Here is a 22,887-nt window from a genome sequence, read left to right on the forward strand (position 1 = left end):
CCAAATTCCCATATGGTAATTCTGGCCTTGATAACACTTTATAATAAGGTTCTATATGTTAACATATGCAGAATGCATCCATGAATGATGCATTAGGTATTATGAGCTTTTTTTAACAGCATTTATTAATCTTAGTTAATGGTCATATAAAAAATAATACACACCTGTTCATTCTGTAGAAAGTGTAGAAAGAATACATGTAGAAATTAACTTCAAGCTATAATTAATACATTCATTTGAACTGATAAAACCGTATTGTAAAGTGCTACTAAGATAACAGATTTTCAAAGTTATTTAGGTCACACTTTATTTTAAGGTCCAATTCTCTCCATTAACAAATCATTAACTATGACTTTTGCCTTAATAAACTTAAATTTTTTTGGCTTATTAATAATTAGTAAGGTAGTTGCTGAATTTAGGTATTGGACAAGTTAAAAAGGGCACATCCCCAAGTCTCTGTATAAGACTCAGATTCTCCTTTAATTTAAGTCACTCATTTTATAGTCTGAAAAGTAACAGCATACTACAAATGTTTTAATAATAATGGTAAATGTAAAGTCTCTACTGTATCCAACACACATGGCTTCATATTCTCTAAATATATCTATGAAATTCAGTTGGGAAGATGCCTTAATAAACTTCTAATTTGCTGCTTATTAGTAAGGTAGTTATTAAGTTTAGGTATTGGTTAGGATTACGGATGTAGAATATGGTCATGCAGAATATGTGCTTTATAAGCACTAATAAGCAGCCAATATGTTAATAATAGGCATGCTAATAAGCAACTAGTCAATAGTAAGAATTGGTCGCTATACTAAAGTGTTACCGATATTCAAAGAAAACATTTGCGCATTTCACATCTTGTGCAGTTTTGAGCCAAAAAACCCCCCAAAAAACCCAAAAACATTCAAACGCAAATCGCAATGCACTGTAGATTAACAAGATTTAAACCAGATTTGAAGGCACAGTTCACCCAAAATCCTGTGAATTACTCACGTTTCAAATCAATAAGGCTTTTGTTCATCTGTAAACCTCAAATGAAGATATTTTAAGTGAAACATAAGAGATTTTGATCAACAAACATACATAGAGGCCATCAAATATGTAAACTGAGCCGTTTACCAAATCTGTTTATCATGTCTGATTGTGTCTCTTTTTTTTGTGAACTGACTGATTAGAATCTCTTTATAAACTTGCTGAGGCTTTAAAGTTTTGAGTGAATGGACTTTCAACTGAGGGACAGAAAAAAAATTCAAAGATGAACGTCTATTGAGTTTGGAATGCCATGAGGGCAAACAAATGCTGACAGAATTTTCATTTTTGGGTGAGTTACCATTTAACTAAATAATGCTGCCTGCCTGTGTCAGCCTCTTCCAGAATGCTCAGGTATTTACAGAATGTAGTTGCCATGGCATTGCTGTGCAGTTGCTAAGGTGTTTTGAATGATTTTTAGTCCATTATTATGTAGATGCTAGAGTATTCAGAGTGGTAGCTTACTAGGACAAGCAAAAAAAGGGCACATTGCCAAGACTCTGTACACTCTAAAAAATTTTTTTTTTTTTTTACCTAAATGCTGGGTTCAGCCCGTTGGGTCATTTTATTGGGGTGTTTTTAATATTTGTTGCCCAGGTGCTGTGTAGTTTTTCTGTAACTAAGTTGTTGGGTTATTTTTTTTCTACCCAATCGCTCGCTTGAGCCTGTCTCCAATGAAACAACCCAGCTGCTGAGTTACAGTCAGAGAGCGCGGGCTTTTTGAGACCTCTACAGTAGAGAGCAGTTCTCAGCGCCGCTGATTTGGTGCACTACTTCGGCTTTGTTTACATTTCGGTTTTGGTTTGTATACATTTTATTTCATTTATAAAGTCTTTACTGTGCTGTAAATTGTATTATTTTACGCAATGCAACATAAGGACGAAATGTCAGTCAGCTGCGTGTAATAGTGATGTTACCTATTACACTGAAGCTTCAAAGCACGTATCGAGTAAGCAGCGCAATTCCTCACGAAGCTCTGTGCCGGAGTGCGTATTGTTTTCAGAGAATCACGTGATCAACGAAAAACAAAGCCTCACTTTCTGTCCAATCACGTGCGCGTGTCGGAATATTCGAACCCCCAAATCTTACTTTACGAGTAAGTTTTCATTCAGGCTTATTCAATTACATTTTTAAATACCCAGTCATACAAGTAATATGAAGAATAAAAATTATATTTGACATATGCAATTCATATAGGCCTATGTGTACATTATTCTTCTATTACATCATATTGATATTTATATTGGCATTTAATGCCACAGATTAATGGGTAAATTATTTTATCAGAGAGAGAAATTCAACAAACAAACACACACACACACACACACACACACACACACACACACTGTTAGGCTTTTATTTGTGCATGTAACGAGTCGATCTATGGAATTTGTGGTCGCTGCTTCGTCCTATGGCTACGGAGTGTCTTTGACAGGCTTTTGGCTTCTATATTTTTTATTAACCACCAGATGGTGCTGTTTTTGACACTCCCAAAGCTTTGAATCTTTTCCCGAAACAGTCAGAGGAAAGCCTCAGTGCTTCATGAGGCTTCATTTGCCCATCACTAGCGTGTAATGATTCAGTCCACTGAAGGCGAGCATAGTGAGAACCCATGTGCAGTGTTATTTACAAGTGATCCAAACATCCAAACAATAAATGAAGACTTGACTAGACTTGACTTTCCACTGAAGGCGAGCATAGTGAGAACCCATGTGCAGTTTTATTTACAAGTGATCCAAACATCCAAACAATAAATGAAGACTTGACTAGACTTGACTTGAACAGACTTAACCAGGCATGAACAGACTAAACTCACCGACAGCAGATTACAAAATCAATACACGACAAAGCACAAAGGCAACATAATGGCTACTTATAGCAAACAATCAGGGTCACATGACAAGAACCAACCAATGAGGAAACAAGACACATGACTAGGACAACCAATCAGAACATGACACACAGACAAGAGTACCACATGGCAGGATCACATGACAGGGTAGGAAAAACACATGACAGGAACATGAAACAAGGCAACATATCAAAATAAAAGACATGAAAACCTAAAAACAGAATAATAATTAAACGGAAACAAAACCCAAAACAGACCTTACACTGCGCCTTTTGCCTTGTATAACATAAATGGATTTTATTCATCATTGTACTGAGTTTAACCCTTGTGTTGTGTTCAGAACCCTTTCACACTAACGAGGTTACAGAGCAAAATTAATTTGATGTTAAAATATGTTCTCTAATCTCATTACTGTTTATTTATGGGCAGGTTTTGGAGTCAGTCGTGGCATCTTTCAGCTAAGAGTGAAACGCGAGGCTGTGGTCTGAAGTTCGCAGTTCCCCCGCGAACAGCAGCCCTTCGCCGGCTCAGATTTCAGTGATACACCGGCACGCGAATTAGCACTATTTCGGTGAAAAGCGATTACAGAAAACGGTTGAATACACTTAAATTAAAATGCTACTTATTTTTATGTCTAAAATGCTTGTTAAACAAGTTTAAATGTTAAATCGCATGTTTATCGTTTGTAATATTGTAAACTACGCTGTATTCACCCAAATAAATTCAATTTGTTTTGTATTTTGTCCATGTGTTCTTGCTTAATAATAAATGTTCATCTTTTGATTATTGCTGTTGCCTCTAGTAATTCTGTTTTTTTTAATTCCAGTCCATTTTAAGCCAGAAATATAATAATTTTTAAACAATAGATGACTTAAATAAAACAACCCAGCATGTTTCGTAAAAACATTTAACCCAACCAGCTGGGCCAAAATAACTTAGCATGTGTTCTGTCCAATATTTACCCAGTGCTGGGTTGCCAAATAATCCAAGTTGGGTTGTTTTTAACCCAGCATTTTTTAGAGTGTATAAGACTCAGATTCTCCTTTGAATCACTCATTTTATAGTCTGAAAAGTAACAGCATACTACAAATGTTTTAATAACAATGGTAAACATAAAGTCTCTACTGTATCCAACACACATGGCTTCATATTCTCTAAATATATCTACATACATGAAATTCAGTTGGGACAAAAACATCACATAATCTTATTCACTTCAGGAAGGATGAGGAAAGTCACCTTGTGGGTTTTCCCCTCAGCGTCCTTTATGCACACCAGTGCAACTCTGCAGTACTGCCCCAGGCAAAATTCCCATTCCCCAAAGGTGTGCCGTCTCTCATTCAGAGCGCAGTTAGAGGCTACGGCGGGTCGGGTTCTGACAGTGGCCCTGCATATCGGACGACAATAAATCATCCACCGGCACTGGGCCTGTGGACTGGGAACCAAGGAGGCACATCCTCTTTATTTTAGCCTCGACTGTTTCTGCTGAATTCTAATAAGGACGGCAGAGCCAACATGATTTGGAGTGCAGGAAGGAGGGCGAGATGATTGGTCGGGTGTGGGAGGAGATGTAGCACAGGATTGTGGGATACATGGGTGGGACGAGACATCTAGAGTGAGGCAGCGGGGTCACCTGTGTTGCTTTCACTGAGTAATCACTGTGAAATAGCTTCGGTTAAGAGAGTCTGATATGGAGTAACAACTGCAGAGTAGAGAGTAGGTCCACAGGACTCTCCAAACCACTCTGTCAATGCGAGAGTGACAGCTAGAAGGACCGTTCACACCCACACATGCTCAGACGCATACACAAACACTCTCACACACAGAGCACTGCATGCAATACAGAGAAAAACACTGGACCTAATGTTTTATAGAGTGCAGGGCTGTACGTTAACTTTTTTTTCACATAGCACTGGTGCCAGCCCTGGAGTGTCACCAAAAATTATTTGGGCACACTGGCTACACTTAAAATAAATGAATACCAATGCATTAGATTCAATGCATCCAAAAATATTATGGATTTGGCGGTACTACTTCAAAAGATGGCTACTTTCAAGCACTGCTATCTATCTATCTATCTATCTATCATCTATCTATCTATCAAACTTAAATATATTATTTAAATAATTAATGTTTGAATGTGCAACATATTTGAATTCTGTTTTTGTCCTCATGCTTACTGTGATTATCCCTATAGAGACAGTGGCTAATGTAAATATACACAGTTGTTACGACTATAATCCAATTGATGCACAAGTTCATTTGTCAAATCTTAATCAACCAACAGCAGCTTTTATACCCACGTTGAAAGCAGATCATTTGAATTATGTAAGAGCAGCTCTGCTGGAAGACTGTGACTAGACCTGACACAGCTCAAATCCCCCACTCTGTAAGTTACAGAAACACAGAAGCGAGTTACTTAGATTTTACTACTAACACAATACTACCAGGTATTTTGTCTGTTTTTGCTCTGCCAATAAATAGTTCCGAACAAAGTCACTGCAGAACAACACAACACAGTGGTGTTTCATTCTTGAACTAGCATTTATGGACAAATTGGTTGAGTGAATAATTCAAATGACTCAAAGACTTTTGTTGCCACCTACTGGCATATCAATGTAACCTGCAGAGAGAGTCACTGAGAAATCACTACTAATGCACTGACTGTATGAAATGTGAAAATTGTATTTAAATATATAAATATACTGTATATCGATAACAAAGACACTAACAAAAAAGTTGAAAACGTGTGCTTTACAATAAATGCCATTTTGCTGTGATATTTTGCTGTACAATGCAAAGACATTCATACAAATACTTCTGAGAGCCGCTGTACTGTATAACATGCTGAAGAGAAGCGATATTGGTTCGGTCCATTTGGGTCTACTCCCAGCAAACCCTTTACTTCAGATAATGTGATGAGACAGAGAGGTTGATGTTCTCACGATTCATTTGTTTAGATCGTACATTTGCACTGGCACTTAGATAGAGATCCTGATTGCATAACAGTGTTGTGTTATGACATTTTCAAAGATGTGTACTATAAAATTAACATGGTACGCCCCAAGCATGTCGCAAAATGAAAAACATTTTCAAAGAAAGATGGAAATAAGCATTCATGCATCACTGATGTAGGGTGTTTTGGTTAGTCATTATAAAAAAGGTCACATTTTACAATATGGCACGGGAGGCATTTTCTAAACCTAGAAAGAATAAATATATATTTAAATCACTGTAACATTTGAGTTTTTTAATCATTCTTTTTTTCAAAATACATTTTTAATGTATTTGAGTTTGTTTTATGACATTATTTTTTAAATCACATTAAATTAACATGTTAAATGACAGCACTACTTAGAAGACCTTTGCACCAGAGCACAAAAGCACAAGGGATGCATGTATTTTACCGCAGTATGTTACAGAGACAGCAAGAAAAGAGCTTGATATATTATGTCCTAGGCATGTTGAGTGAGGCATTTCAAAGGAAAGGCTAATCCATCAATCGCATGCAAAACACTTCTCGTTTCAGTCTTCGTGTCATGGTTAAGTGCACTGAGCACACAACCAAACCCTAGATTCTCCACACTCACAACACATTTTCTTTGGGTACCCAAATGCATCTGCTTTAATTCGGAGCAGCTGAAAATATCTCATGTAAAATGTATAAAGTATGAAGTCTTTCAGGAAGTTGCTAAAAAACAGGAAGGCAGCATAGGCCTTGTGTTCCTCCTCCTCACTAGATTTAGCACTAGAAGCACGCAGCCCTGCTGCACAATTTATCAAAGCAAATTTATGAATCAATTGTCATCTCTCCTACTGACAAGCAACTGAGCTCTCCCTCAAACGGCTTGACAAATGGGACGCAAAAGGTATAAGAACACTGTGCTGGGGCTGCTTTCCAGAGTTATTATCTTCTTCATGGTTGATTATGACCAAATGCAGCCTTCATTTGGAGAATCTGACTCAATAGAGGTCAGAAAGACTTGTGTGATGCAGCATCCCACAAACACCTCTGCAAATGCCTCACAGAATTCATTTCAAAAACCTTATATATGACGCATATGTTCGCTAACTGTCCTTGTGGAGAATCCAAAGTCCTTAACCCATCAATAAGGATTTGTTTTGCCACAATGATCCTACTAAAACTCACCAAAGCTCACATACTTAGTACATCCATCATGTCAAAGGCCTCATACACATTACAGATGGATCATTCTCAAAATAAGGCAACATTGGAAAGTCATTCAATAGATTTATTTGAAATAGTCAAGAAACCACATACTATAACCTAACCTTTATTGAATAATATGGAACAATATTGTTTTGCATTTATATTTTTTTAATTGCTTGAATTTGTTAAGTGCCCTTGTGCCCTCCATCTGGTATACCATTTCTATGACATTTATAGTTATTTATTTGTTTATTTTTTTAAATAATTTTGTTTTCCGGGGTTATGCGTTAGTGCACAGTCTACCAAGTGTGCAAAAAGCAAAACAAACAGAAAATTACTTCAATTACTAATAAAACATAAATTATTTAAAAAGTAAATATGCCCCTTGATTTTTTTTCTCATTGGTCTTACCAGTGTTAAAGGATTAGTTCACTTCCAGAATAAAAAATTCCTGATAATTTACTCACCCCCATGTCATCCAACATGTTTATGTCTTTCTTTCCTCAGTCGAAAAAGAAATTAAGGTTTTTGAGGAAAACATTTCAGCATTTTTCTCTATATAGTAGACTTCAATGGCGGCCAATGTGTTTAAGGTCCAAATTGCAGTTTCAGTGCAGCTTCAAAGGGCTCTACACGATCCCAGACGATGAATAAGGGTCTTTTCTAACGGAATGATCAGTCATTTAAAAAAAAAAAAAAATTTTTTAATCACAAATGCTCATCTTGCACTAGCTCGACTTCACACATTAGGTAGTCACGTGTGATGTAGGCAGAAGTATCACCGAACTCCATCTGATTTTCTCCACCAACTTCAAAATCTTCCAACATCGCTGTTTTACCTTTTTTTGTAAATGGCAATTTGTTTTTAAACAATGGGTCGGTACTTCTGCCTACATCACTCCTGACCTTTCCAACGTGACTGTAATGCGTGAGGTCGAGCAAGTGCAAGACGAGCATTTGTGGTTAAAAAGGTTTTTTTTTTTTTTTTAGAAAATGGCCAATAGTTTCGCTAGATAAGACCCCTTACTTCTCGGCTGGGATCGTGTAGAGTCCTTTGAAGCTGCGTTGAAACTGCAATTCAGACCTTCAACCCATTGGTCCCCATTATAGTCAACTATATGGAGAAAAATCCTGGAATGTTATCCTCAAAAACCTTAATTTATTTTCGACTGAAGAAAGAAACACATGAAAATCTTGGATGACATGGGGGTGAGTAAATTATCAGGAATTTGTTTTATTCTGGAAGTGAACTAATCCTTTAAAAACCTGCATTTTGAAAGTGGGAAATGTACTTCCAAGGTCAAAGTTCAGAGCAAGACAAGCCCCGTGTCCGAATAGGACTACTTCCATGCTATATAGTAAGCGAAAAACAGCATTTGAGCCGAGTGGCATGTCCTAAATCATAGTGTTCATAAAACAGTAGGTGAAAAGTACTTCCAGCAAATCTGAAGTGCACACTCACTGGACACTTTACTATCCCATGAGGCGATGGGAGAAGATTTGTGAAGGGCAGTGACAGTGACAACATGGCAGATGTACATCCAAATTTCATTCCAACTACACACATTCATACTATGTAAAACATAAAGTGGCTAAGGTGTGGCAGGATTTGCTATGGTTACCACTATCAAAGTTTCAGGATTGACTCCTATATTCTGTACACACAGAACATTAATCACTCCTGCATTTAAACGCGGCTGCCACTCCCAGAACTCTGCGGTGTGTACGTTTCCGTAGTTCAGTAGGCAAAACAAGTAAGAAAATTTGCTGAATAACTCAACTCTTTTCACAACAATTGCACCTTTAATTATTACACCACACATTGCCATTTGACAGATTTTTCCTCCTTTTTTTAATCACGGCACATCTGTCTAGGGGATACACACCACTAAAAAGAATGATTTCCCTGAGGTGTGCTGCTGCCCCTGGCATCTGTTCCATAGCCAAAGTGCACCTCCACCAGTCAAATACGAGATGGATGGTGCACTGACGGAGCTCTAGAGCTGCTGCACTGAGCCCAGCCAAAATGGGCCCATGAAAAATACTGTACCATAGGGCAGTGTTTCCCAACAACTTTCTGACTTAGATATACCCACAGCCCCTCAGTAAGAAATGTGTTTCTTTTATTCAACTGCATATTATTTGGCATTATCATTAATAATATTATCATTATCATTAATATTATTAACTTAAGCAAGTGGTTTTCCTTCAAACTGATAGTTTAAAAAATATAATTTTGAAAAAAAGAAGAACAATCTAAATATATATACACAGAAATTGATCTTTAAACAGATGACATATATATTTAATTTATAAACTGTTTCTATGTTTTTAATTTGTCGTAAAAAGACTGGTGAGATCGAATTCAAAAGTAATCAACTGAATAACTCCCCTAGAGCAGTGAATATAAAATTTGCCAGCAAAATGGGTCTGTGTGAATATTATAATAAGAGAGTTAAACTGTTATTTTATGCTGTACTCCTGATTCCCTTCCATAGAGATGGCCTTTGCCACAGGGTGCTTTCTAAAGTTGCTTAATGAAGGAGGCTTACAGTGGGCTGTGATTGACAAAGGCCAATTTAATCTGCCTATTAGTCAAACTCACGGTGGGAGCAGCTAATTATAGTGGGAGTCCTTCGTTTTACATTGCAAGAGATCTTTTGTAGCTTTAAATGATGCAAATCGAATTGTCTGAAACATCTCTCTAAGCTTTTGTCCTGTTATACAACAGCTAGTTCCGGTTTCAAAAGTGCTGATATAACAGTTCAACAGCACCGGGACTTTTTTCACTTCTATCACTCTGCTTGTTAGTCTTGATTTCAAGACAGATTGTAAGTCTGGGCAATACTGGTGGGGATTTTTTGAGTCACTGAATTTATTCAAACCCACTGATTCATTCTATTATCAAAGAAGTAAGTGCCTTTATGTGTGAGTCATTGAATTATTCATTTAACCAATTTGATCTAACACACTAATTCATTAAGGAGCAAAAAGTCACTGTTTTTATGAGTGAGTCACTGAATCATTCATTCAACCTATTAATTTAAACCAACTGATTCATTCATTCAAGAAACAAGTGAGTGGCAACATCCCAAACTGCAAAGGTACTTCTTTAGAATAAATATTTACTAGTAATTGTTTAAAAAAGCATGTTCAATATATTACAGATGTGTGTAGAATGAATGTAATCTAGACATGCTACAGTACATTTGTCATATTGTCATTATCATGTGACCTACCAGTGTCAGTTGTGTCGTTTCACTGCTATTCACAAACCTGCAGCCTCATGGGATAGTAAAGTGTCAACTTACGAATATTAGCCACTTTTCGGCTACTGTTGTGTGAATAGTGTAAATTCTGACATACTACTCTTTTTACATACTGTTTTTTTTGCCTACTATATAAATGCACCTACTGTCTGTATGAGTGAGTCATTGAATCATTCATTCAGATGATTTGTTTAAACACACTGACTCATTCAGGTACTCACTCAACAAGTGAGTGAGACATGATTTGTTCAATGACAAAAAGTGATTAATTCAGGAACAAAACACCACGGCTGTGTGTTTCTTAGAGAGAATGGTTCACTCTGCTCTTTTGGAACAATTCCTGTTGATGGTGCAAAAATTCACATAATTACATAACTGGCCATATTATGTTTATAAAATAAATTGCTTAATATTAACATTTTTAAAAACGGAATTCTACAGTAAAAACATCATATCATATCACACTTCAACAAAACCATGCTTTTGTTCTGAATATCAGCACAGCTGTAATTACCAGTGCCAAATCACAGGAAGTCCAGCAGAATCTCACTGTTTGTGTATTGTAATCATGTACCAGTGTAAACAAACAGAAACACATTGGTAAGTACAACAGCAAATGGCCACTGAAGCATCTGCCATCCTGTCCGTGTTCTCTTTTTGATGTCTATGCCAGCTGGCAGAGGGCACCAGGGGCACGGGTTCACCTACCCGGCCGTGCTGATGTCACGACCAGTGGGTCAGAGTCTGGGGTCGCATCTATACTCCATCTCAAGCCCTCTCTCCAGGGGTCCTATGTGTTTGGTTAACATGGCTACCAAGACCATAAAGCTCTATTAATCCATCACTCTGTGCCCCTGACAGGTGGGCAGGTGAACCCTGGGGCACCCTCAACACATGATGCCAACAAAATGGAGGAGGCCAGAACCTTGGTTCAGATCGATACGCACCCATCCGGAATACAAAATTAGTCTGCTATTCATTACAAGCCGTAACAACCCCTGGCTCTGTCTCATTCATCAGCCCGGGCTGGTTCTGCTCAGTTATCATCTAACCTCAGAGTCCGTGGGTGAATAAACGATGCTACAAACCCAAGCAACATCATCAGAGAGAGAAAGAGGGATGAGTAGTAGGAGAGAAGAAGTGGGAAAACCCTGAAGTCAGCTGCCTAAGGGCCATCGGGCTCTGCTACGCCCACCGTAGTCAGTCATTCCATACATCTGTCATGCTCACGACCAATCGGATTATCTGTCCTTGCTTGTAATTTACAAGCTCAAGTAAATCCTGCAACATGAAGGACAAATTTTGAGGCGTAAGCTGAGTTGTCTTGAGAGCAGCGTGAAACCTCAGGTGCTATTTGCCACGCCTCTCCTTCATAACTCGCCGTTTATGTCTACCGTAAAGTTTACAGACTTGTTTTTATATACAACTGAATATTATTTACGACACAAGCCAAATCACAGAGCACTGTAATCAAGGCTGATGCCATCGCCTTGGACCGGCATACTGAGGACAGTGTTTTTTGGATACAGTGTTTCCCAACAATTTTTTTTCTGAAAGCCTCATTAGTAAGGCTCAAATATGCTAATAGCCTTCATCAGCATAAACAACAAACTATTAATAATAATGATACAGAGGTAAGTGGAAAATTTCAGAAAAAAAGACATTATTAATGTTTAATTCTGCATTCTAAAGTCTGATCAATGCAAACATAATTATGTAATTTTTGGTACATTTAGAAATTAATTTTGTAAACAAAGTGTAGTCACTTGTTTTACATTTTTACTTGCATAATGTTGTAAATAATCAGTACTTTGCACAGGCTGATCGTTTGCTTTGATCGCCTCATAGGTCCTCAATATATCTTTATAAACCATGGGTATTAATTTTGTGGTGCCTGATATACTTTTTTGACTCTCAAAGTGACGGTAACCATTGACTTACATTTTATGAGTCGCCAAGCATCACGGTTTCAGCTAAAAATCTTTACTGTTCTACTGAAGAAAAAAAGTAATCTAAATCTTGGTAGAGTAAATTAGCAGCACATTTTCCTTTTTTGGATCTCTAATATATTTAAAATCACTAAATATCACATACTGTATTCTACCACAAATTTGACTGATGCAAATTTATAATGTTACATTTTATTCTTAAATTTAAAATATAATAAATATATTATTTATTAATATTAATATTAATATATTCTGTTCTTAAAACGGTACTGTGTTCAGAGCTACATGTGTAGCAATACAAAATCCCCATGAGATACATGTGTCCCCCATGTTGTGAATCACCATTCTGATAGATACCAACACAGAGAAAAAGCCATCAGAAAGGATGTAAAAAATCCTCCACAGATCCATCCTTCAGCCCACAGAATGGGAGGCTCTTGTGCTTTGTGCCTGTGACAAGAGGAAGAAGTTTCTGAAAACAAGCCCCAGTCTGTGTCTGGGAGAGCAGCTGCTCTCAGACTGTTTATGGCTGTGCTGCCATGGAGGCTCACAGTGTGAAAGTCGACAGTTCACGCTGAATTAATTATTCATTCGGAGGAACCTTATTAAAATGCATCTTTTTTTTTTTTTACTCCCTTGAAATATAATTGCAAGTAATAAGCCAAGGAGGTCAACGATGCATTTACAAGCTTGATCTACCGTCATACTATCTCAGCCCTATGTTGTTTTAATAGGCTAAATTAATATGAAGGGGTATGGTGTTTTTTTTCATAAACTGTTCAGCGATTAATGATTCCATCATTTTTTGGGTAATTTTCTCCTATCTGCCTGGGTGGGGGAGGAGGTGTATTCGGATCTTATCAAGGAGAATTGAATGTAAAGACGTAGCTTCTATTCATCATTTGATCCATGAATCTAGCTTCATATGTCTGAAGCCCCTGAAGCGTTCTCCAAAATGATTCAACTTAAGATTTTTATCCAAGCCAATTTGCATCAGTTTCCCTGTCAGCAGTTCCCCAACTGACTGAATGGAAATGGCAAAGACTACGTTAGTAGCATTGCTCACACAAAAGCCTGCAGATATAATACATACTACAGTTTTGTCACAGCAAAATGAAGGTGTGTTCATGTCATGCTGGAATTACTATAATTACGAGATTCCGGTTTGTAAAAAGCATTCACACAAGCATACATACCATACAGTTTAATGTAGCTAGCACATAGTTGAATGTCCCACTAAACTAACCTATAACTTTATTAATAAGCCTCTTGCATAATGACTATTATTTGTAGTACTGTAGTATTAACTCAAATCACACGGTCATTTTTGCGCTAATAGTGTTACCATAAAAATACATAATTCTAAGTCAGAGGATGTGAACAGCCCCGAGTAGAACGTCCAGAGTTGTCATCTAGTAATTATGGTTATTATGACATGGTGTGAATACAGCATGTCTCCACTTTACTTTAAAATTTTAGGATGTCAGTGGTAAGTTTCAGCTCTGTATCACGTCTACAGCAGATGGACATCTGGCTCCAAAATAAGTGGTCCTTTTCCCACATAAGCAATATATGTATATTATGTATATATTATATTATACATATAATAAGCAATAAATATGTATGTATATATACATACAGTGGGTACGGAAAGTATTCAGACCCCCTTAAATTTTTCACTCTTTGTTATATTGCAGCCATTTGCTAAAATCATTTAAGTTAATTTTTTTTCCTCATTAATGTACACACAGCACCCCATATTGACAGAAAAACACAGAATTGTTGACATTTTTGCAGATTTATTAAAAAAAAAAGGGGTGCTGTGTGTACATTAATGAGGAAAAAAAATTTACTTAAATGATTTTAGCAAATGGCTGCAATATAACAAAGAGTGAAAAATTTAAGGGGGTCTGAATACTTTCCGTACCCACTGTATATACATATATATATAAAGATAATATATATCTTATGTATATATTATATATGACTGTCAATCAAAATTGACAATATTATTGTGTTTGTTGTGTATTAATAATAATAAACAATATATTTTATTTTTATCACATTCTTTTTTTATTATTCATCACACTATTTCCTGCATAAAATATTTTTTAGTAGTAGTTTTGGCAAACAACAACAACAACAACAATAATACTTACTAATACTAATAATAACAATAACAATAACAAGAACAACAACAACAACAACAACAATAATAATAATAATAATAACAATTATTTATATTATAAACTATACAAATTATAAATTATTATTATTATTAATACTACTATTATTGTTTATATTATTCTATTATTATTTCTATTGTAAACTATACAAATTATACAACAACAACGATAATAATAATAATAATAATAATAATAATACATATTTTTTTGCATTCACATTAAATGTCGGATTGACATTTCTAATTATAACAAATATATTACAATTTGTAACATGAAAAACTTGAAAGTAAAATTCTGAAAGATGACTTTAAAAACCTTTTAGATTCATAGTGATACAGCCAAACTGATCCGAAATATAGAGATATATTTAATAATAGATAATAATATAGAGCATCTAGCGGATTGTAGGACAATAAATACAAATAATTAAGAGGCCTATTAGTGCTTCAAACTGAGCTGTGATACTCACAATGTGCAACTGCAGGTAGTCTCCGAGGCCCTGGCTGCTCTCCACCTGCACCAGGATGGCATCACTCTGCTGGGTGCTGAAGCCCACGGCCAAACGGTCTGCCCTGGTGCTCGGCCGATCATTGGGGGCCCATGTGTACGTGATGAGAGCTCCTCCTCTCCCAAAAATATATGTGGTCCCAGCTGCCAAATGAAGGAAGACACGTAACATGAGCTAAGGATTCAAAGATGTTTCATAAGACAAAGGAAAATAAGAATGAAAGCGAGATGTGGAGCAGCACAGCAGGAGGGATGCAGCAATGTGAATGTGTGAGGCAAGATGGATGCTAAAGAACCATCTCACATCGCATATTTGCCCTGTGCTCTGCCTCATATGAGATAAAAGCATCTCTGTCTTTAATATGTTGCCATCTGTTCTGATGTGCCTTGAATGCTCATTTGCAATGCGTTTCCTTAGTGACAAATGTCATATTCAGGACTGCCATTTCAGAAACAAGCATCCTGCGCCGGTTTGGAGCTGAAATGCTTTATTGGCCTTGAAAAGCAGGGCCCTTTTCAGTGCAAACTTCACCCACTTCTTGCCCTCTTGTTGCTCTTGTTCTTCGCCGCATACTTAGGTGCTAATATTTCACTGCCATTGGACATGGCATCGAATCACAGCGGCTGTATAGAAACGAGTATCTGAAATGGAGCCAGTGCCGTGCTGCGTCAGCTTGGTAAGAAACCACAGCAGGGCGGGAGGGATGCCAAGCTATCCGCGCTGAAACAGCCCTAGAGAATGAACCTGGGCAACTGTGTTGACCGATTTGCCAGGGTAAAACGAGAGGTTGTAATGTGAGCTGCCTCACTGCTGAAGCACAATAGCACAGTAATGGGCAGAGGTGAACAAAGTCCAGCTATACTTAATGAACGACGTAGAAAAACACATCAAGAAGGTCCCAGAAACAAGACACATAAAAAATAATTTAATAGAATGTTTTCCGAGGTATTTTTGCAATTACAGCTGATCCTAATTCAATTCTTTTAAAGGCAGGATAGGTGATTTGTTTCCCAAAAATTTTTTGTTATGCTGTTTGAAAGTCTCTTCACATTCTGATAGCAATTACTAAGTTAAATGGTCTAAATATTAGGGATGTAACGGTATTATCATATCATATAATATCATCGTGGTCAAATGATGATATGAAACGATAGGTCTTTCAGGTAAAAAATGTAGTTTTTAAAATATATTTAAACTTCTTATTCTAACATAAAAGGTCTTTAAAGTTGTGTTTTGGGCCATTATGCTTTGGCACAGTATCTGTGAAACGAACTAAAACCGAAAGCACAATATGGCTTAATCCCTTCATCAAGTCTGTTTTCGCTGCACATTTCAAAGCGAAGCGCGCACTTTGTTCAGGTGATCAGCCCGTGATCCAGTGTTTTCCGAGCCTCAGAACAGCTCCACTCACAGTGAATGAATGCAGTGAACTCATTTATTGCATGTGCTGTTAGTTTAACACGCGTTTGGAAATGTAACGCCACCAGTTAGGCTTTTTTTCCCCCGCGGCTCACTGAAGCTAGAATTTTCCTTCAAAATAAAAGCTCTACTGACGTTTTTGTCAAAATAAAAGCTTAAAAGTGCAGAATAAATTGCTGACAGCTAGAGGTTTAAATGGGTAACGTTACTGCAGTCCAAATTCAAAATATCTAATTACCTACTGTAGTGTAAAGCAAAAAATAATATACCTACGAAATATTAATTTTCATTTATATTACAGTGCAACTGTTTTACAATATATGGCTATTACTGTCATTGGAATAACAATAATATCAATTTATTATTATTATTATATTCTAATTTGTTTGGCTTCCTAAAACACCAATGTGAATGTCATTTAGACTGAGACAGTATACCACAACTAAAAAGAGGGTTGAGTCCCCTTTAAAGTTCAGAAAATGGAAGGTGTTATTATTGTAATATTATGCGCTATGTACTGTAATGAGACATAATGTAATCTGACAGCTTTGCAATCCACCAACAGCCTCTCTCATCATTTCTCTGGTTATTCTCTGGCCTGTTTGTGTGTGGTTATTTGTTTTGGAGGAGGCGTGGCTTTGGAGATTGATTTTGCAGGGAGGGTGGGATCTTATGCTTTCAAAGCTAGCTTGCTATTGCTAGCTTTTCAGAAATCGCTAAATGTCTGAGAACAACTTCGAAAAATATATATATAATATAATAGGCCTATTATATATCCATAAACACAGGTGTCCTACACTTTTAGAAAAATGGTACACAAGTATCCCAAATACTTTCCATCTTAACAGACTCGGTTCATTTTTGTTTGTTTTGCACATTCCTATTCATTCCAGTGGTCAGGGTTTCATACTGACACATGTCGGCCAGCTACATACATCAAATGAGATGGATGTTTTTGGATTTAATGGCAACATATTTTGCGAGTTGTTGGTGGTTTGTACCGGCTCACAGGAACTGGATGCTGCATTGCGGTGGTCTGCCATAATTTTTCCTTGTTTGCATCCGCTTTTAAGGTGTGTTGCTTTCTTTCTGGACTTCATCATGGACTGTGCTATACTCTTTCAATGTTATTATTTGTCTTTAATATGCATTTTGTGTTTGAAGTTATTTTTCCCCCTAGATGCACTTTTATGTTTGTTTCATCAAAACAAACTATATATAAAGTAAAATATAAATATAAATTTATTTTTATATAAAGTAAAATATAAAATTGAGTTATTTTATATTTCATTTTATTTTGCACTTTTTCAACAAATTGAGTAAAATAAAAATATATTTATATTATAAATATATAATGAAAATAAATATAAGTATATTTTGGTAACTTTACAATAAAATCTCATTTGTTATCATTAGTAAATTCATTAACTAACAATACGCATTTTTAAAGCATTTGATAATATTTGTTAATACAATTGTATTGTTAACATGTTAGTTAACAAAAATACATTTGTGTTAACAGACAGAACTTTTGATTTGAATAATGTATTTAAATTAACACTAAGATTAATAAATGCTTTAGATGTATTGCTCACTGTTTAATCATTTTAACTGCATTACTAATATTGACCAATGAAACCTTATTGTAACCTTATTGTAAATTGTTACCAAAACTTTAATCAAATTTCCAAAGCTACTAGCAAGAAAAGCTTTTTCCAAGGAAATTGGAAAAAAAACTGCTTGTGCTATATTTCTCACTTGTGCTACATATTTTGTCATCTAATGAAATAACATCCACACAGTCTGTTCTGGAGTTGCAAAGCATCTCTTAACATTATTTAAAAGCTCTTCAAACATCTGTCAGGTGCTTTCCGTTTGTCACGCTCGACACTCGGCATCTGCTGTAAGGCCAGATATTTGTTCATCATTGGTACATTGAGACGAGGGTTTTCTTGAACGCCCTTCTAACTGATTAATGGTTTGCTAAATGACTGACCCCCCCACTTTTACCTCAAATCTCACCTAAATACCTGGATGCCAAAGTGGAGCCACCTGTCATTCCTGGCGCTTGTGGTCATCTAAATGAGCAAACAGAGGAAGTGTGGGGAATGTAATTAAGTGTTATGGCGAGTGGTCCCCTAGGTGGGATGTGGGTTACAGAGTGCTGAACACCTGCTCATGAAAGCTGCTAACTAACTTGTTGAGTTTGGGCCGCCACGCATCACAACAACTGTTTGAGCCGCTGAAATATGAGGAACGGTTATAATGAAATGCTAAAACACATGGGATCATTCAGGCCTATTCCTTTAATTGGAGCTAAAGTGTCTGTTGTCAGCAGGGTCCAGAATTACCACTTGCCAAGCGCCGAATGAAAGTAAAATTTTGTATTGGCTATTAAGTCAATTAAAACTGGTTGCCAGTAATTTAATTCAGAACTGCAACATAATATAAAGTTTAAATCAAATTATAATAATGATAGTCTGACCCTCACTGATGTAAGCAGCATGTCATTCAAAAGAAAGACAAACAAACCGCCTACCTACTTACTTTTACGAGTTCATCTACAATGCCGGATTTTTTTTTTCATGACACACATGAAATATTTCTCACATTAATCCAGCTAGACAAACATATCAGGAACAATGCCACAATGTGTCTTGACATTTGTGACAGGCGCAGTTTCATTGAGAGACAGATACTGACTCATCTCATATTATTCTATGAAAAACAGCTCAATAAGTCCAGCGTCAAAGAGATATAAATATATATCTTTTTAATAAGAAATTATGCAAAATATACTTTCATGGCTGTTAAGGAATATTTATGGATGGGAAGCTTCTCAATTTGCTCACCATTGGCAGTTGGGTTGTATAGTGAACCTACTTTGCTTCATAAACCATATATTGCGTCTAGACAACCCACGTGACTGCATTGGCCCAAGGACGTTTTTTATGGGACGTTTAGCCTGTCGCTTCACAGCAGAGGTGAAACTTAACCACTGCTATCATGATGCAATCAGAAAGTGTATAAAGTCTCCAAAACAGAATTGACTTCCTCACTCAGAAGGAATAAGAATTTATCGGCTTGGTTATTTTCTAAATGTTGGAATCTGATTTCACTCTATATCATTTTAGGTTTGTGCTAAACAAATCAATATCACTTCACGTAGGCCTCTGATAATGTTGTCTGCCTTAGACTAGTTATGACCTATACTCATTTATCTGCCCTTGAAAATTATGACATAAAACCATTCATAGCCTTTTCTATAGATGATAGAAAGGATCCTTGTTTTTGCAAATAAACATTTGCCCAAGAAAAGAGGATGTTGATATGGTACATTTAAGCCGTTACTGGGCACTCACAATATTTCTATTACTCCACAATGGCTCTTTGTCAGGCTTTAGTGTAGAGGAACAAGCGAGGGCCAGTGCATTACGTTCCTGATAGGTTAAGTATCTGTAAACAGTGTTTAATTCAATAAACACACTGAATGAACTGTTGGGGGGGGGGGTCTTTGGGGGGGAAAAATTAATTGAATTGTATTGAACAAGATAAAACCATTTACTGAGCCGTGTGCCATTTAAAACTACCAATCACAAAACAACTTTTATAATCCTGACTGTATGAAACAGGACTTTTGGGCAGGATATATTAAAGTGCTTGTCCCTTTGTTAGGCTGTTGCTGTCACAGACATGAATCATGGTTTGCTTGCTATCTTTTTAAAAGTGGTATTATGGTGAATTTGATTGGACAAAAATGTAAGACTATATTTTTATAGATAAATTGAAAAACATAATATAAAATAAATAAAAAAAATCAGCACGCACACAAAGGCTTCAGAATACATTTAGAATCACTTAGCTTAGAATAGATAGAGTCTTCAAATCTTAAGACTTTTTTTTTTGTGCCTAGATTGCCTAGAGGTTCTGACTAAACTTTGGTCTATTTAAAAATGCAATAAACAAAAAGCAGAGTGAAAATACGCAAATATGAACAGAAATACGTACAAAAAAACTAAATAAATAAGATAGTGTGTCTGACCTACTTAAAGAAAAAACATTAGCGTGATGACTAAACTGAAGAAAAAGACTAACATTAGTGATATGTATAAAATTACTTAGTTCTTAGTTTTATTAATTTGAACACATGCACCCCACCCCCCAAACACACATATTTTTTCCTCTTTAAGTCCATTGTATATATATATTTAATAGACTAAACTTTCAAATGGCATTTAATCTGTCCCTGATGAGATTTTAAACTGTGTGATCCATTTTTTCTTTTGCTTCTAAGATTAATAAACATTCCACAGAGTTTTCCTATGGTAATATCACAACTCAAAACCCCGTGGGATAAAAAGCAAGCACATAATAACAAAAATAAATGAAAAAAACATTTTTTTTTTGACTACATCACCTCCCCAACGAACAGTTGAGCAAAGTGATTTATTCTCGCTCTTTTCATGCAGCTCCGAAACTGGTTTTACATGTTTCTTCTTTTCAACAAGGCAAACAACAATCTCCAATAAAGCGTTGGGATTGGATTTCACTGAGAGCCCCTGTGAGATGCTGTGATTAGATAAGCTCTTTGTATGGAGGCTAAAGGGAAGTGAGTTAGGAGCAGTGCAGTTATTTGCTGTGTGTTCCCAGATGCCCACAGACGGAGGGATATTGGAATCATGTCCACTGGATCATGTGTGTACAGGCTCAGTCCTTCTGGACCTGACATTCCTCACAGTTCTGGGAATCAAAGTCAGCATACAGACATATGAAAGTGGCCAAAAGATGAGGAAAACTATACAACGCTCCAGAGATATTTGTGCAAGATTTCACATTTCTTGAATTAATTATTCCAAGTTATTAAGTGATGCTGCAGTAATATGTTAATGAGCATTACTGCAGCAAGGGTATAGCACAGGATAATGGTGAAAGAACTAGCTCATTTTCCATTGTCTTTGCGCAAGCAGAGGTAGGCTACTACGTACTTCAAATTAACAATTTAATCTGTTACACAGGTTTGTATATCCATAAATTCAAGATATTCAATTCTTCTGGGTTTGCGTCTTTGGTTAAACATTAATGTTAATCATTCTTTTTAAAATAGATAGATAGATAGATAGATAGATAGGGTGATGGAGATACATAGGGAGACAGATAGACAGACAGACAGACAAGATAGACAGATAGATAGATAGATAGATAGATAGCCAAGCTTCCTATTACTTTTGTATTTCCCCCCCAATTTCTGAATGTTTGCTTTTATGCTTGATATTGCTGTTAAATTTCCAAATATACTTGGCTTCATGACATTTTAATTTTAATTATTGTTATTTACTTTAAATTAACATTTCACTTCAAAAATTAATGTTTTCGTCAGCACATAATTTTTGTTGTGGTATCAAAGGCTTCTAAATATAGAATGAAAAGTAATTAAGGGGAGAAAAAAAAAGGAAATAATAAAAGATAAATGAATATTTCCTCTCTGGATGTGGACTGTATGCCAAAAACAAACCAGCTGCCGCTTTTGGGACGACTAGAACATTTTTTGTTAGATCCATCCCAAGTATTTTCTTTTCTATGGATTCAGAAAAAAACTAAATATTTTTGTCGAAACCATGATACATTTTGTTAAGGATTTTTTGAGAAATAGAAAGTAAAAAAAAAAAAAATAAATTTCATAGAACCAAAAACAAACCAGCTGCCGCTTTTGGGACGACTAGAACATTTTTTGTTAGATCCATCCCAAGTATTTTCTTTTCTATGGATTCAGAAAAAAACTAAATATTTTTGTAGAAACCATGATACATTTTGTTAAGGATTTTTTGAGAAATAGAAAGTAAAAAAAAAAAAAATAAATTTCATAGAACACACTGAATGAACTGTCCACACACACCATCTTGGGATGAAAAAGTCTTGGAAGCAAAAATGTAATTTTCCGGCTTCTGTTACTCCTTGTAATTTAACTACTTGAACTACTTGTGTGTACTAATGTCTTTAGGCCTACTATCATTTTTGATAAATTTAATGCAATTTAATTGCTTAATAAAACTATATATGTATATATATATTAGGGCTGCACGATAAATCGCATGCGATATTTAACGCGCCAGCACAAGAACAAATTACATCTTAAAATAAATTCAAACAGAAAACATTTATTTTTTTCAGGGAGCACAAGAGACTGTCAAAAACATTAAAATCTGAATTGTTCCAAACTTTTGGCTGCAGGTTTTGACCAAAGACTTTGAAGTTTTGAATATGGACCTTGTATATTCTCGTCATTTACTGTACCTGATCAGAAATCAGAAATGAACCTTTATGACATATTTCATTGTAACTTCAATATTTGAATCATGCATAGCATAATTAGCTCAGACTCTACACTGTAAAAAAATCCAATTCGATACCGATGTCACGTGCTCAACATCACTTATCGCGAGCAGTGTTGGGAAGGTTACTTTGGAAATGTAATAGGTTACAGATTACAAGTTACCCTATTTA

At 36.0% G+C, this 22,887-nt stretch overlaps 1 protein-coding gene across 1 annotated transcript in view; it reads right to left on the bottom strand.

Moving 5' to 3' along the window:
• nrxn2a (neurexin 2a) overlaps positions 1 to 22,887 on the bottom strand; it is a 431,782-nt gene that overhangs the window by 34,193 nt on the left and 374,702 nt on the right. Inside the window, exon 20 of the mRNA XM_016532627.1 lies at positions 14,929 to 15,110. Coding sequence (XP_016388113.1) covers positions 14,929 to 15,110 — 182 coding nt within the window. The remainder of the gene's footprint in view (positions 1 to 14,928; positions 15,111 to 22,887) is intronic.

The sequence above is a fragment of the Sinocyclocheilus rhinocerous genome, unplaced genomic scaffold (genome assembly GCF_001515625.1).
Source record: "Sinocyclocheilus rhinocerous isolate Xijiao unplaced genomic scaffold, SAMN03320098_v1.1 scaffold253, whole genome shotgun sequence".
Lineage (NCBI taxonomy): Eukaryota > Metazoa > Chordata > Actinopteri > Cypriniformes > Cyprinidae > Sinocyclocheilus > Sinocyclocheilus rhinocerous.